The 16,699-nt window shown below is 37.3% G+C and overlaps 1 protein-coding gene across 2 annotated transcripts in view; it reads left to right on the top strand.

Moving 5' to 3' along the window:
• Positions 1–16,699, top strand: part of CUL1 (cullin 1) — a 52,622-nt gene that overhangs the window by 17,784 nt on the left and 18,139 nt on the right. For both annotated transcript variants that reach the window (XM_038164471.1, XM_038164460.1), the window contains exons 3-7: positions 10,197–10,371; positions 11,044–11,211; positions 12,237–12,287; positions 13,207–13,297; positions 14,006–14,169. In XM_038164471.1, the coding sequence (XP_038020399.1) occupies positions 10,197–10,371; positions 11,044–11,211; positions 12,237–12,287; positions 13,207–13,297; positions 14,006–14,169 (649 nt within the window). The remainder of the gene's footprint in view (positions 1–10,196; positions 10,372–11,043; positions 11,212–12,236; positions 12,288–13,206; positions 13,298–14,005; positions 14,170–16,699) is intronic.

The following is a 16,699-nucleotide window of genomic DNA, read 5'->3' as shown; positions in this document are numbered from 1 at the left end:
CCATCCACCCCCTTTTTTTTCTTGTCAGGATATTGCTCCTGAAGTGGATTTCATTTCATCCCTCTAATTTATAAGAGGAGAACTGTGCATATAAGCAAACCTATCTTCAGTCCTATATGTGCTATCGATTTTTCAATCAAAATTGATCGGAGACGTAGAAGATTTTGTTGTGCCTTGGTCAAGTCCCTCTGGAAAAGAATTAGAATAGTTATGCAATTCAAGCAGTTCAGGCCTCTGTCACACCCGCATTTGTTTTCTTTGTTCAGAGGGTCTCTTTGTGAAACAGTAAATTCAGTCTCTTGAGTACAGGCTGGAGCCTGTGCTTAAGGTGGGTTTTTTCCCCTTCATTTCAGTGGGAGCAGAAACAGTATGATTATTCAAGGAGTTTTTTAGATCTGAGAATATTGAAGAGATGAACAAAAAATTTTGTTTCTGAATGGTGGTTACCAAGTTCCTCATCCATACTTCTTGTAATTTAGATTTATTTGTGTTTTTAACTGCAAGGTACCTTTTTTGTGAGATCAGATGATCACGTATTTCCTTCTCGTGTGGTTTGTTTTAGTGTTTCTTTTTTTTTTCCCCACATATGAGACTCTTGAAAATGAAATCTAGATGGTTTTTCTGTTCCTTAACCAGATATTATGTAATTTCTAGTACTGAAGAGCTTAGTCGTTCCTATAACAGTAATTAACATCATCTGACAACCAGTATTACAAGCTAACTCAGAATTACATGCCAAACATTGACTTTATGCCAAAAAGAGAAATAGCCAATAAAAGTAACAAGACTTCTAGGAACAATAGACCTAACAGCACTACTAATATCGGGAGGGAAGGGCCTGTTCACCCTGTTTTCCATTTAGTGATTATTAGTTTGGAGGCTGTGATCCACAAAACTCACTTGTAAAAGTCAGTGGTTAGGGGTATATGTATACAGAACATCTCCTGGTGGCATTTTGTCTGTTTGGAGGAAACTTCAATTAGTCTGTAAGAGACTGTAGAGAGAGAACTGTATTTGGTATAGCAAGTTTTGAGTTTCTGTTTTGAATTGTTGGTTGAAAACCTATTACTTGGTTTGCTAGAATTATTCCTACTCAATTTATTTATATTACTGTAGGTCACTTGTCTTTATAGCCACCTCTTCTTAACTCCATTTGGCAGTGATAAAATACTCCAACATCTTGTGCTATTTTCTTCTCTTTTGGCAGAAAGTGGTGTCCATTTTTCAAACTAATTGTATGGTGAGCCTGCAATTTATTTTCCTCCAGCCTCACGGTATGAGAGGATGAATTTGGGTTTGCTGGACATTTGTATTGAAACTCAGTGGAGAGAATGAGAGGGGTTTGTTACTTTTCTTAAGTATCTTAAGAAGATTCTCAGGCCAAGTACTAAAATGTCAGAAAACTTTGCTGCACTGTATCAAAGTAATGTAATTTTTCACAGTGACTTAGACAAAGAGCTGAGTAACTTTGCTAAAATACTTTTTTTAGAAGCACACATCAAGAATTTCAGATAGCATTGGTGAAATTGGTGAAAAATGAGTGGTGTGCTTCTCTGTTGTATGTGTGCACTCTTTGAAATGCCAAAATTTTGACATAAATTAATGCTTTCACTGCCCTGATTTACAAAACATAACCTGAGAAACATTTTTAGGGATTCTTTTAAACAATCTAGTTAATTTATGCCCATACAGAACAGATTAATATTTTTGTCCAATTTAATATTTCAAGAACATTTGAGAAAAAGAAGATGAGTTTAAAGAGTCCAGCTATTAATTTATAACAGATGAGATTTATATCTGCATGGGGAGATCTTAAGATGTTGTCATTGATAAGAACAGTTTATAATACTGTGGAAGGTATGATATGGCTGTTTAACTAAGATATGTAAGTTGCAGTGTCCAGATTGCAGTGTTCAGAGTGGCTTTCAAGATCTTTCAAACGTTATATACTTAAACACTATTGATTTCAACAGGCTTCTAGAATACCTTTGAGTAGTTGATTTGCTTCATTATCATATAGGTCTTATGTGGAAATTTGAAGAAAATGGCTGAATTTATTATGACTTAAATTAAAATTTGCTCAAGTCTTACACCAATAAACTGGATCTTAAAAATGTGTTTCTTACATTATTCCATAATTAGCCATCACTTGTAAATATTTTCAAAATAAATGCTTGAAATTTGTCAAGGATAGGTAAAGGCTATGCTGTTCTGTCCCATTTCATTATTTTATGAAAAATCCTTGCTTATTATGATTCAGTTTTGTTCATTTATTTTAACACAGTGGTGGCTACTGAATAACTATAGGATCAAATGAAAGTAATTGTATATCAGAAAAGGTTACTGTAATCATTTTATAAAATGGTATTTTTTTTCTCACATATTAGCAAGCGATACAGGAAAATACTGTGTTGAACATTAAATAAAGTGTAGTATGCTTGCACTTCAAAAATACCAGATGACTCAGGATAATCTGTCTGTCCATAAAATAGAAAGTGTAAATATATTTAACTTTTTTTTTTCCCCTGAGGGTAGATTCAGCACCAGTAGTATGTGTTGACCAAGCAAAACCATTAAGCCCTTTTCCTAGCATCTTTTGCCAAGATCTTTTGTAGTTGCTTCTATCGCAATCTTTTTTGCTTGTTGAATTCCTGTATTTTAGTAGGATTTTAGATCAGCAGATGCATATTAAAACTGTGAAAATATTTCATTTTCTAATCACATGAATCTGTTGTTACCAGGCAGCACGGTATGTTCTTGTTTTTTTTCTTTCTGCACAAGATCATTATGCTCTTTCTATGCACAAAATATACTGAGGTGTTAGGGCATGCACTTCTTATTTACATCTCAGACACGGTTACACTTTCTCTGAAGATTCTATCACTCTAAGCCATTCTTTCACTTCAATCTCAAATTGTTTAAGGTCACTTTGGATACATCAAGGCAGCCTCTTCTGTCTGCTAGTATTAGTCCTACATATATTCAATATCCTATTTCATAGGACTTCTCAAGTTCCAGTTAGTGCTTGTGTGAAACATGAAGGCAGAAGTAAATGTATTTGTTGACATGTTTAAAGGGTACGTAATAAACCTTCTCTTGTGTGGAAAGGTACATATAATTGTATGCATTTGTGTGTATTTACAATGATTGCATCTTCAGTTTGAAAGAAGGGCAGAATATGTTTATATTTGTGCAATCATTTCCTTTCTTTATGCACTCTTCCACGATGATTGCTTGGTGTTCTACTTGCTTTTTATAGTAACCCATAATACTGTGTTCAGGACTAACTTCTGTCAATGCAAAGAAAGAAATTTAAAAGCAGCCTCAGTTATGGGGGTTCATACACTCCCTGGCATAAAGACTGTACACTTTGTTTTTGCATTTGGGTTTCAAATTTTGTCTTTTCCTTGTAACTCAGTGCTTCCCTGTGATGCACTTGAGTTTATGCAGTAGAGAGAGAAACAAGAAGTTATCTGTTAGTCTTCAGATGGCTTTTGCTGAAAGTGTCTCTGATCTCAGACTTGTAGAAACGTGTTTGAGCTGAGTTATGCCTGGATTTTCATAGCAGCTGCATGGCTGATGCTGTAATAGCTTCTCAATCTCTTGCCTCAGTCCTTCCCTGACTAAAATGGTTTGTCAGAAATGGAGTGATTTAGCTGAGCAGTTGTATCAAATTTAAAGGCTTAAATGTATCAATGTATCAAAATGTATCTACTTGAAACTTAATTACACTTGGCGAATGTGTGGGGTTGTGTACAGGCTTTTGATTTTGTTTGTTTGCTTTCTCTGAATTGCTTTGTGGGGGTAACCCTTACTTACTGGATGATGAACTGAACATAGATGAAATCTCTTGCTGATATCTCCCTGAAAAGAATGGAGGTTTCTGGGGTGTTTGTTTTACTGCTGCTCCTCACAAAGCTAAAGTCAGTGTTCAAAGCACTTGTTCTGAAAAGTGATTGGTTTTTCACAGCCTTATAATTTCAGAAACTCATGCAAAATTCCTTCATCCGTTTGACTCACAAAACATTAACATCATGTAGGCATGTCCACTTCTCTTAGCTTCTCTTCTCTTATGTCTGGGGTAATCCAGCCTAATCTTCTGGATTTCAACAGGATTTGAATGGCATTAATTTTGAAGAAAATATGTAAAGCTGTTCTTTAGTAAATATAATAAGCTGTGTTGTTTGTATTAGAAGTGTTTCTACAATAATGCAAAGCTTCTGTAGCCTTCCATAGCAATTTTCCTGTCAGTGTTTGCAGTAATTCTCTATATGATGTTCTTGCATGCCTTTGGTGTAACCTAGGAAAATACAGATTTTTGACAAAAGTGAAATTAATCTCAATTTAGTCATGCAGGCCAGCTACTGAGCCTGAAGATAACTACTGCTTAAGATCTGTGAAATAACAAATTTATGCCTAAAACTGATTTTTATTATCAAAGAGACTGGAAATAATGAGAGAGAAATTGTGATTGGACAATTATTTGGCTTGTGTTATTGTGGGCATCTCTGTGCTATAGTTTTCTACTGTGTTCTGTTAATTCTGCTTCCCTTTCAGTTCCTTTAATTTTACATACCTGTTCCTCATGCAGACTTCTTCCAGTTATGTTAATTTTTCATAGCAAAATGAAAGAACTCTGGGGACCTGGCTGTGCTGGTGAAAGTTGAACCAGTTATTACCTCAGCAGAACTATTTTCTTCTAAAAATTTTAAGACTTATGCAAAACTGAATGATTTATACTCATCATTGTAGAGTCTGAGTGCTTTCTTGTTGTGTGTTGAATTACACTGATAGTTTTTCTTATATAATTTTGGTTTGCAGTTGCTTCCAGAGGAAAAGACCCATATGATTACTTTTTGGTACTTTTCGAGGGGAAAGTGTAGATTAGAGTTGACCATGGCATGCTCAAGCTTGTGTTTTGTTGGCATACTTGCTCAAAAAATGTATGCAATACTGCTGAAAGAGCCTGTTTCACTTCCCCAGTGTGGGCACGGAAGTTCAGATCTGCTCACCAAAGGGTCTGGGGCCAGGGACCACCACTGGTTGTAGCGTTGGTTACTTCCCCAGTCCTCATGACTGACTGCCTGCATGAGCTTCCAAGCTACTGGAAACCAGGTGGCAAGTAAGCTCTCCAGCTGGGTTGTGTGTCAGGACCATTTCCTCCAGTGGAAGTGATCTTGTACACGGCCTTAAATTCATTAGGGTGTGGCAGCATGGGATTTTTTTTTTTCTGTTGCCTATCTTTAGAAACTGAGCCAAGGCTGTCAAAAGTAGTATAAATTGTATTGGTGACAGAGGTGGTAAAATTAATTTGTCTTTGGCTATTTTTTTGTTTTGAAGACTTTTGGAGGAGAATAAAGTTCTGAAAAGGGTTTTTCATCTTGAACAGTACAATGCTGAATTATTTTATAAATTTTCTTGCAGTTTTCTACTTCAGATTTATTTTAGACCAGTAAATTAAATCTCTCCTTCGCTGTATGGAAAGTGTAGAGGTTAGAGGAGATTGATCTTGATCTCTTCCTCCTGTAGGTGATTTGTCTGCTGGGCCAAATCTGAAGTTCAGCAGCCCAGAGCTTGGGAATCAGCACAGCTTCACTCTGGTTCAAACTTTTCTATTGTTGAATTAACTTCTCTGCTTGTTATGGTGTGCAAGTTGCTATACAGAATTGTGCAAACACTCCCGAAAATGTTTCCTGGTAGCTGTTTGGGTATGTATATGGCTTCCAGCATACCATGCATTGAGGGATTTATTTTGCTTTCTGCAGCTAGGAATTCTTTTCATAGCATTCCCCTTGTGATTCTCAGATGGACTGTCATACACTCTGTTGTATGCAGTGCAGATCTGATTTTGTTTTGAATATGTCAGTCTTTCTGTCAGTTGCTGGCTCTGGCAGATGGGGGGACAGATTGTAAACAAAGTGTGAGAGAGCATGCTTTATGTAGAATATGTCAAAGAGTTACACTTGCAAACTTCAATTTGACTCGTATGGAACAATGAAACTAGAGCACTTCAAAAGTGCTGTCTTGGACCCTTTGGCTAGCCAAATCTCAAGCCAGAATAAAACGTAAAGATAAGCATTACTGGAATTACTTTTGTTGCAGCTCTGAGGTGATTACTGTCAGGCATGGACAAAAGGTCTGAGTCTCTGTGTTTACTTTACAATGAATCCTGGGTTTAATAGTAAAATGTATGGGGTAAGAAAAAGGCTTATGTCTTCTAATCTTTGCCTTTTATTTTTCTGAAGGTTGTTGTGATTGATTGTAGAGATGAATAGAATGTTTTTGTCAGGCAGTACTCTCAAAACTGCAAGAATTACCCTTCATCTGGACAGTCTTCCTATTTTCAGGCTTGCTCAAAGCCACTTGGGATAAGAGAGGGGAAGAAGGAGGCAAGATTGTCAAGGGTGTATCTATAAATCAGCCCTAATTTTCTAGTATCGTGATGGAGAGATTTTCCATAAACAATTTAGAGAAATTCATGTATTAGCTATTTTTAAATTAACCTGTTGGGTAAACCTGCTTTTCTTGTTTGTGGCAAGAAAGAAGATTGCAAATCTAGAGGAAAATGGTTGTGCTGTGTCTTGTTCTTCACTTGAGCAGAGAATTCTGAAATCAAAGTGTAGGTAGTAAAAGTAGCAACAGTGCCAGGGAATTTGAACAAACAAATGACTAGGAGGTGGAAGAAATCATTAATGTCCAGGAAATTAGTGGCTGATAGAGATAAGAGGCTAATTAAAAGTTCAATTGCTTCAATTCAATACAAATGAAGTCTTTATGTTGTTGGTTGACATCGTGGGAAATTTACTTACTTGGCATCTGGATGAGGTAACAGATAACAAATAAATGTATGCTGTGTATTTTCAAAAAGGGTTAATCTTAGGCAAAGAGTGTTACTTCTTTGCACAGAATGCAATGACTTTCTAAACAAGCATGTAAATATAGACTGTGAGTAGGCTTTCCATGCAGTTTGATGTGAAGACCTTGAGCCTTGTTCTTGCTGGCATGCAGGATACTCTGATCATTAAATTCAGTTCAAGAGTGTGTTTTGTCCGTGAAGTGCTTTATAAAATTAATTACAAGGAAGTTAACTGGATATTTGGAGACAATTCTCTTCTTGAGCTTTACTACTTGGAAGCAAATCTGTTTATAATGACTGTGATGCATCATATATTCCTGGTTTGTAATTTTCTTGGTATTTATTTGTGCTCTTGTCTTGCCATTTTATTGTGTTGGACTTTGTGCAGGGAAAGATAAAAATCAAGTCTCTGCAATATATTAATTTCCTAGTTTATGGTGTGCTGTGGAGGAAACATGTGTAGTGGTTAAAGCTGGCTCCACTTGTGTTGAGGGATAAAGTACTGGAATGGTCTGCTGGGGGAGGTGGTGGAGTCACCATTCCTGGATGTGTTTAAAAAAAAGACTGGATGTGGCACTTGGTGCCATGGTTTATTTGAGGTGTTAGGGCATGGGTAGGACTTGATCTTGAAGGTCTCTTCCAACCTAGTGATTCTGTGAAAACACAAAGCCAAATTAAACAGTCTGGATTGATTAATACAATGTTTTCTAACAAGGATGTGACTCAAAAGCCTGTCCTTGGACTGGCAGTAGGAGAGTGAGTGCTCAGTAGCTTCATTCTTTTTGGCTGATTGTTTGTGTGAGTCAATAGGGTGACTTTTATTGTGAGATGTGAGTTCTCATCGAGTTCAATTTAGGTGGTACCTAGCTAATTTATTTTTCTTGCTTGTGGAATGCAGCTTCTTTAAGGATGCCTTCTTATTTGAAGTGTTTGGGACAATGTGACTTCCACTTACTACTTTGGAAGAATTCTGGATATTTGAGTTTTTTAGATCAGAAAACAGAACGTGTTCTTGAAATGTTGCATTAAGTTACAGCAAGTCTGCCAGGCCGTAGTAGTATAAGAGGAAAAAATATTGCTGCCACTTGCTAGGGTCATCTTCTGTGTCTCTGATACCTGGCATAAAGATGTAAAGACCAGACTTCTTACCCTGGGACAATTCTCAGACTTCAGGTAGACAGCAGTGCAGTTGCAACAAGAACTGTAAAGGTAATCAAGAGACTTCAGGGACTTGGGATGACTGATTAAGAGATCAGAAGCTGAAGTAGTTTTCACACCTTTCTCTTTCCAGTTCCAAGGAACGATGAAGGAATAAACAGGAAGAGCTGGCAGATCAATACTTGGCTCTGAGCCTGGTGTCAGTGGCAGATTTATTTTTTTTTAATTAATGCTAGGTTTATATGACATCAGGCCTGCTGGTGACAGACATGGTACACCTGTCTCAAAAAGGGAAAAGTATCTTTGCAGATACCAGAGTTACCATGTCTTCTAGAGAGAGCTTTAAATGAGATTTGAAAAGGAAAAGGGATAAAACCAGGGGGCAGCATGCCAGTGTTTGAGTGATGGTGTGCTAGTGAGGTCCTCCAATCTGATATCTCAGTGGAGGTAGGTGATGGACATCCACATGGTGGCAAAGGAAAAAGGGTCACTGTGTTAGAAACCACAGAATTGCCTGGTCACATAGGAATTAGGGCCTCTAGCCAAAAAAAAAGATGGTGGGATCAACAGCCCAACCAAGTGCATTTGTATGAATGCATGTAGCAAGGCAGCAAGCAGGCAGCCAGTTGCAAGCCTTCTTCCCAAGGGCTCAATGCTGGAGCCAGTTCTGTTCAGCAGCGACTGAGACAAGGGGATCAAGTGCACCCTCAGTGATTTGTCAGAGCACGCCAAGTTGCCTGAGGGTGCTGATCTGCTGGAGTGTGGGTAGGCTCTGCAGAGGGGTCCAGAGAGGCAGGACCAGTGAGCTGAGGCCCATGGTACAAGGATCAGCAAGGCCAAGTGCTAGAAGTGCTGGGTCAACCACAACAACCCCTGGCAGTGCTGCAGGTTGGGGGAAGTGGCTGGAAAGCTGCCCCATGGAAAAGGACCTGGGGGTGCTGTTTGACAGCTGTCTGAACATGAGCCAGTGTATGCCCAGGTGGCCGAGAAGGCAAATGGCGTCCTGGCCTGTATCAGCAGTAGTGTGGCCAGCAGGACCAGGGCAGTGATGGTCCTGCTATACTTAGCACCTCGAATCCTGTGTCCATTTCTGGGCTTCTCACAGCAGGAAAGACATTGAGGGGCTGGAGTGTGTCCAGAGAAGAGCAACGGAACTGGGGAAGGGTCTGGAGCACAAGGCTGATGGAGCTGAGGTTGTTTAGCCTGGAGAAAAGGAGGCTCAGGGGGGACCTCATTGCTCTCTACAACTACCTGAAAGGAGGCTGCAGCAAGGTGAGGGTCATCCTCTTCTCCCATGTAATAAGTAGTAGGACAAGAGGAAATGGCCGTTAGGTGCATCAGAGGAGATGTAGGTTGGATATTAGGAAAACTTTCTTTACTGCAAGTGGTGTCCTGCTTCGGAATGATGTGCCCAGATAGGTGGTGGAATCAGTGTCTCTGGAGGTATTTAAAAGACCCTTAGGGTGATTAGGGAGATGGTTTAGTGGTGGACTTAGTGCTATATTAATGGTTGGACTCATCTTAGAAGTCTTTTCTGATCTAAACAATTCCGTGACTCTGTGATTTTACACTAAAATTTTGGTATTAACTGGTAGCCTAAAATTGGATTTTAATGGATCTCATCTTACGGTGTGCATTGAAATGTGTGTGTGTCTCTCTATTACTTCTTTCCAGGTTCATCCTGTGTGCCAATCTTAAGTGGCTAAATCTTTTATAGAGGATGATGTTTGAAAGAATGCAAAAGTAATTCTCTTGTGTTTTCAGCTACTGAATGTTGCTTGAGGCTAGTATTGAAATTTCTTTCAGTTCAAATGAAAGCGTACGTATTTATAGAAGATCAATAAAATAGATCACATAAATTCTATTTAAATAATCTTATCAACAAATTCCACTACTTTGTTTTCTTGGTGGTCTTGTTAAGTAAGCGTTAAATAAATTTAATGTTGGGGTCAGTACTTGCAGTGCCCTCAGCAGTCTGACACAATTTTGCTGCAGATAATTCTGCCGAAAATTAGTTAATTTTCTTAGCTCTGATTTGGTTTGATGTGGGCTAGTGCATCTTGTAATGAATTATGTTTTAGTCATTCACAGTTGTATAAATAAGAGCTTATTGAAATTAACATTTTTTTTCATTGTATTTTTGATGTCTTATGTTGGCAATATTCCTTAACTTTCCTGTCAGTCATGTTTATAACTACTGTACCAGTGTACACCAGTCAAATCAAGCACGGGGAGCTGGAGTACCTCCCTCTAAATCGAAAAAGGGCCAGACACCTGGAGGTGCTCAGTTTGTTGGCTTGGAATTGTACAAACGGCTAAAAGAATTTCTGAAGAACTACTTGACTAATCTCCTTAAGGTAAGGTGGGGTATGAGATCGATCTGCACTTGTACTAACATAAACTGGGGTGAGAAGAAAAGCTGTATCAATAAACTTAGAGGTGTATGCAGCCACTGGAAGTAAACTGAATGATCCAAAAGGTGCAATTGTCTCCATAGCCATTAGAATTGGCTTTACCTCAGACATAGATCAGTCCCTAAGCTCATACTTGTGAGCTGCTTTTCCTCTTCAAGCTGAAACAACATTCCTGTGTTTTAGAGAGGTAATGTTACATGGCATCTTAAGCTGTCCTGTACTTGAGCAAGAATAGCTAGACTTTCCAAGCAATTAACCAGCATATTAGGGATGCTGAAAAAATGGATGCCTGTCATGTTGAAAATGCCTGACGGTAGCCTTTATTTTAGTTTAATAAATAAACTACTAATAGAGCTGGATGTTGTCTTGCATCCAGAGGGACAGGGAGTCTTCTGGAGCTTTATCTGTGCTGTGCATTTTTTTTCCCAGCCTTTTAATTTCAAAATTTCATATTGGCTCTGTGCTTTACTGATGTAGAACTAAATGTATTAGCAGTGTGTTTCCTGTAAATACATTGAGTGGTGTAGGTTTATTACACAGTCACTTTGTATACCCTGATATGTCTTGGTTGTACCTTAAAATTGTGCAACAGTACTGGCAAACTTGTAATTTCAGGATGGTGAAGATTTGATGGATGAGAGTGTGCTGAAATTCTACACTCAACAGTGGGAAGATTATAGGTTTTCAAGCAAAGTATTGAATGGGATATGTGCCTACCTCAATCGACATTGGGTTCGTCGTGAGTGTGATGAAGGTCGTAAAGGAATATATGAAATTTATTCAGTAAGTAGCTTTTTGAAGTGAGTGATTTGTCCATTCCATCCGCCATGTTTGCATTATCATTCTATAGATCACTCCTTGAATCTTGTAGGAGGTTCATAGACATTTTGAAGAAGTGGGCAAAGTGGCATTCTCCCTCCTTTCCTTACTCCTACCTCAGTATATTTGTAAAAATTCCAAGGTCCTAGTCTGTGAGATGTTTAATCTGCCTTGTATGTATTGGGACTTTAGCAGTAGACTGTTGAGGGTTGTCTGAATATTTGCTGCTTAGTGTTATCTGTGTGCCTCAGCATGGCCTTGTCATCCCACTTAAAATTCAGCCAAACATTTCAAACACCAAATGAGGCAGTAAATAATTTTTTTTTCTGATTACTTCAATACATTTCTACAAATTTTAGCATCCAAGCTGCTGAGATTCAGACAACATTTGGTTTGTAGTGTAAGTTATTTTGTTGCAGTTCTGAAAGATTGATATGTGATCTTAATAATTTTTTTGTAATGTGAAGTAATATAAATAAGAACAGTACTTCTGTATCCCGGATAACTAAAAGTTGTTTTTTTTTAAATAAAGGGTAATCATTGTCCTTACTGGAGCATTAGGAAAGTGCTGTGCTATTTTCCTGCTTCACTAAAATAATTCTGCATATGGTAGAAAAACAGTTGGTATCCTTAGTTCCCTTCCTCTTGACTTGAGAAGCCTAATGCTAAGGGACTATGTCAGCTTGGAAACTGCCAACAAAAAAAGCTCCAAGTCACTCAAAGTGGGTTTTGTTAGTTTCAGAGTTGGCAGTGGATCCCCTGGTAGAAAAAGAAACAACTTCAAAAAAGGTAGTGGTAAACACGGTTGTAATTTTAATGTGAAACAATCTCATTGCTTGAGAAATGTGTGTGCCAAAATACAGTTTTAGAAGTTCTCATTAGTTTGCATACTACATCAGCTTTCCTTAAAGGGAGTTACCCTACATGTATATGTGTATATGTAAATATTTTCTTTATTCTATCTTTCTTCTCCCTTCTTTTACTTCTAGCTTGCCTTGGTGACCTGGAGAGACTGCTTATTCAGGCCATTAAATAAGCAGGTATATATATTAATATGTTACAACTATAGTGTTATTTTATGGGGTTAATTTCGTATATTGTAAGTAACTGCATCAAGGAGCCTTGGGGGGTGGGGTTGTGCACAGACCTGGAAAATAAAATGGAGCCTTCTGCTTCTCCTTTGTGATACTAAAAAAAAATAGATAATTGAAGGAATAAGCCTTTGTGTGTGTGATTGAACCTTGATACCAAGACTGTTCTGTTATCTCTCTGCTGAGAGGACTCTTGGCTATTTTTTTTAAAAGCTAAGGGGACTTGAAGTAGCAATTTCAGTGGTTACTAAGCTAGGCAGGAGTACAGGCTGATGACAGTAGTTTCTTAAGGTTTGGGAGTCAAGATTGGATGAGAACAGATTAGGGACAGGCTGGGATTTTACTGTGAGTTGTTAAATTTACACTGATGACTGGGAGACTCAGGTCAGCCAAATGTTTAAAATCAGTGAATCAGCACAATATAAAACAAGGCATTCCATCACAATTCTTAGGTACATGTGTAGGTTGATTTCACTTCTTACCAGTACTTCATGATGAAGTTGTTGCAGCAGATTATTTGTCCAAAGAACAGGTAGTTAGCTCAGGTCTTGCTACAGTGTTTTGTATTTCAGGTATTAAAAAAAAAGAAAAGTGGCTTTGAAGGTGGTTTTTTTTTTAATTACAGAAAAAAATACTAAGCGCTTTAATACCCATATGCACCTTACCACTTATCAGACTGTAATTATGTTGTATAACTTAAAGGAGTATCATTCTCTGTAGGAACTTGGTGTTCAGATCTCCTTAAATGTTGTTCTCAAGGTGCCTGACTTTTCTTTAAAATGGAAATACACTCCTAATTAAGTATGGTGCTTGATCTACCAGCTGCTTTCTCTGTGCTTGACTTAACTTTTAATCCCTGTTTTCTAAGGTAACAAATGCAGTGTTGAAATTGATTGAAAAGGAAAGAAATGGTGAAACTATCAATACAAGGCTGATCAGTGGAGTTGTACAATCCTATGGTAAATGTGATTTCTTTAAGATTCTGTTACTTTCTTAAAAATAAATTTATGTACCTTATCAGAGCCTAGAAGTAATGTCCCACCTCCTCATATGTCCAGTAAAGATTTTTTTACAGTAATGTAAATGCAGTTCTGTATTGTTTAACTTCATATTTTACTGATACTTTATACAATAACAGATGATTATACCATATTTGTGAAACTTGAGAGTGCAACTGATAGACAAGAGTGTTCATCATTTACAAATCAGTTATTAAGGAGCTAAATCTGGAAGTGGGGAAGGATGGTAGTTTGCATAGCAGAGTGGAGTTGTTTTTTCCCTTTTGTATAATATCGAGAGCATTGCCATCCAAATTACTGACTAGTTTCATTAATAAAAGCAAAAGCGTATAATCTGGAACTCTTAAGAGGGAAAAAAGAAAGGAGAATTTGAACTAGCATTTGAGATAGTGAAGTTTTCCAAACCCTATAATCCTACATTTAAGAAATGTATCTAAATGTGTAGTTGACATTAGTAATGTCTTGTGCTGATAGTTTTAAAATGCAAAATCAATGTTCTTTTTTAAAAGTGGTGCTGATGCAGTCCCAATTGATTGCTTTCATCTAAGTTAGAAGGAGTGTCCTTGTTTATTTGCAGGAGACCACTTCATAAAAAACAATTTTTTTATTTCTTGGTCGTTTTTATTTTATTGTGTTTTTTTCCTTTAGTGGAGCTGGGGCTGAATGAAGATGATGCATTTGCAAAAGGACCTACACTAACTGTCTATAAAGAATCCTTTGAATCTCAGTTTCTTGCTGACACAGAGAGATTTTATACACGAGAAAGTACTGAATTCTTGCAACAGAACCCAGTCACAGAGTACATGAAGAAGGTAAATTATTTAATCTGCTTTGTGATTTTTGTTTTTCTGGATACCGATTTTTTTTTTTGAGACAGAGGAATATAAATTCTAGGCTTTTATTATCAGTTTCTTAAAATGATGGTTATTTTACAGAAACAGCTGGTTTTCCCTGTAGTGATTTGCTTCTGTGTTTATCTGGTCAGAAGTTTGTCTCCTTACCACATTTCAGTGAGTACAGTGAAAGTATGGAACTTTCTGAACAGTCAAAACAGAAGATTAAGTTAAAATAAATTCAGATTTTTTTTGACTTCAAGACACCAAAACAATAATTTGGCTTTAATACCACAAGTTTACATTCCTGTACAAGGAACAGTGTGTTGACATTTTTATTGAAGTACCTTCCTGAGCAAGGTTCCTGGCTAAGGAAATACATCATTAATTAGCTTTAATTCTCTCAGAATATTTTAGTGTCATGAACCCCTACAAAGTACTTCTCATCAACAGAGGCCAGATTTAAATTCTTAACTTGTCTCTAGTTTTGGGGGTCCCAGACAGGGCAACTAAGGGCAAGAAGGATAAACACTGGCTATTTCTGGCCTGGTTATTAGGTCAGTCCTACTGACCCGGTAGTAGATAGGTCATCTTCCACCTTGGACAAGTGCTGCTTCATATATTTTTTTCTCAGTACTTTTCTTCACTTTCTGGATTTCTGCTTGTTTATTCCCTTTCAGCTTAGTTAAAAAATAAGATAAATAAGATAACTTTTCAAGTATGTAATGTGCAGATACACATCCATCCCTGCATTATTCTTTGTGTAATGCTTTTTACCACAGAACACATCCTTTCTTAACTCTTGGCGTTAAAGTCAATTAATTACCAAAAAAAAAAAAAAAAAAAAAAAAAAAAAACCAAAAAAGATTGGAGGAGAAGTCCTAGAAGTAGCACAGTAAAAGGAATTGTGCCTTTGGTAGTTTCCCAATAATTACCAGACCAACCTATGTTTACTTTTCTGTTGTTGAATTAATTATTTTTTGCTACTTCCCTTTCAAGTTATTGTTTTAACTTTCATTCTAATGTATGTATAAAGAGAAAGTAAGCAAATTTCAGTCATTCAGAACCTGAATGACTGGCTCATCCAGACTTCCTTGGTACAGGACAGTAAGAAGCTGTCTGAAGGTCATTGCTATTTCAAGAACTAGAGATTACAGGCAAGTAGAAATAACTGATTAGTACCCCAAACAATCCTCAAGGCTTCAGAAATCCACAAAACAGCAACTTGCTTGCTTGAAGCTGATGTTGAAGATGAAAGCACATACAAAGTTAGCCGGCAGCAGGGGAGATGTTCAGCAGAAAAGCGTGTAGCCTTATGTATCTGCTCAAATTAATATATTAGGGATGTATACAAGCCATTTTGGCACTCTTGGCATCTCCTTACACACTAGTGACTGTAAGATCTTACAAGTAATCTGATGGAAGCATAAACTGTGTAGGGACTAATCTGCTGTTAGTACACTTACTTGACATTCTCACTGGGGCACTGTACTTTGAGTTCTGTCTGGCGATAAATAGCATTGCAAAATAGAAAGAAACCTTGGAGTACCCTAGGGCACACCAGCATAGCATGACTGTTACCATGTTACAGTAGAATTGTGGTAATGTCTTGTAGAATAGTCAATGAAATCTTAACTAGAGCTAGGATTTGTGTATGTAGTTATATAGGCAGACTTACTGAGTTTAGAAGGATTGTGAATTTTTCTTCTCAGGCCAGAACTCATGAGTAAAGCTGTCATAGCCTGATGTGCTGTAGGGAAAAAGGTCAGTATTTTTTAAGACTGTTCCTTGAAATATAGTCTTCCACTGAACTTTTCATCTTTATAGTTGAAACAAGTGAAGATACTGTTGTGTGAACTAATTATTTTTCTCTTGTTTCTGAAATGTGACTTTAAAATGAAAATGGAGTTATAAGAATACCAAATAAAACAGAGTATAAGGAAACATGAAGTTAGAGTAAATATTTCTTTTCATAGAAGAGCTCACAATGAGAGTAGACTGTTAACATTAAAAGTGAAAGTTTAAGGATATTTTAAGAAGCAGCATCAGAAGTGGTGGAATTTCCTGAACTACAGAAATACAGAATTAAATCCAGGCTGAGTAGTTCCAATGTTCATAAGAAAGATTTGCTGCTGTTTGCTGTCAGTAAGGAAATTGATTGTTCTTCCTTACTGGTAAGAAACTGGCAAGTACTCTGGAGCTGGAGCTTATATCCCTTCTCAAGTTGCTGTTTTAATTTCCTATATTTTGGTCAGTACTTGTTTAGCTCTAGGAGACAGTAATCCAGGACCATTTCACAAGACCGAAGTGCAAAATCATTGCAGAATGAGTGAAGCTAACAGTGACTTAAATGATTTAAAGCTGTCAATGCATGGTGCAGTGCACTTGCAGTGTAGCCGTTCCTTTTTTATTGTCAGGAATATAGTCTTTCATGCATAGTTGTTACTCTAGCATACTAGGACAATGAATTAACCTAATTCTATTTTCTTAATGATGTTGTTAATTTAAA

This window comes from Motacilla alba, chromosome 2 (assembly GCF_015832195.1).
Source record: "Motacilla alba alba isolate MOTALB_02 chromosome 2, Motacilla_alba_V1.0_pri, whole genome shotgun sequence".
Taxonomy (NCBI): Eukaryota; Metazoa; Chordata; class Aves; order Passeriformes; family Motacillidae; genus Motacilla; species Motacilla alba.
Note: the sequence above shows the minus strand (reverse complement) of the source record. Positions and strands in the feature narration are given on the sequence as shown.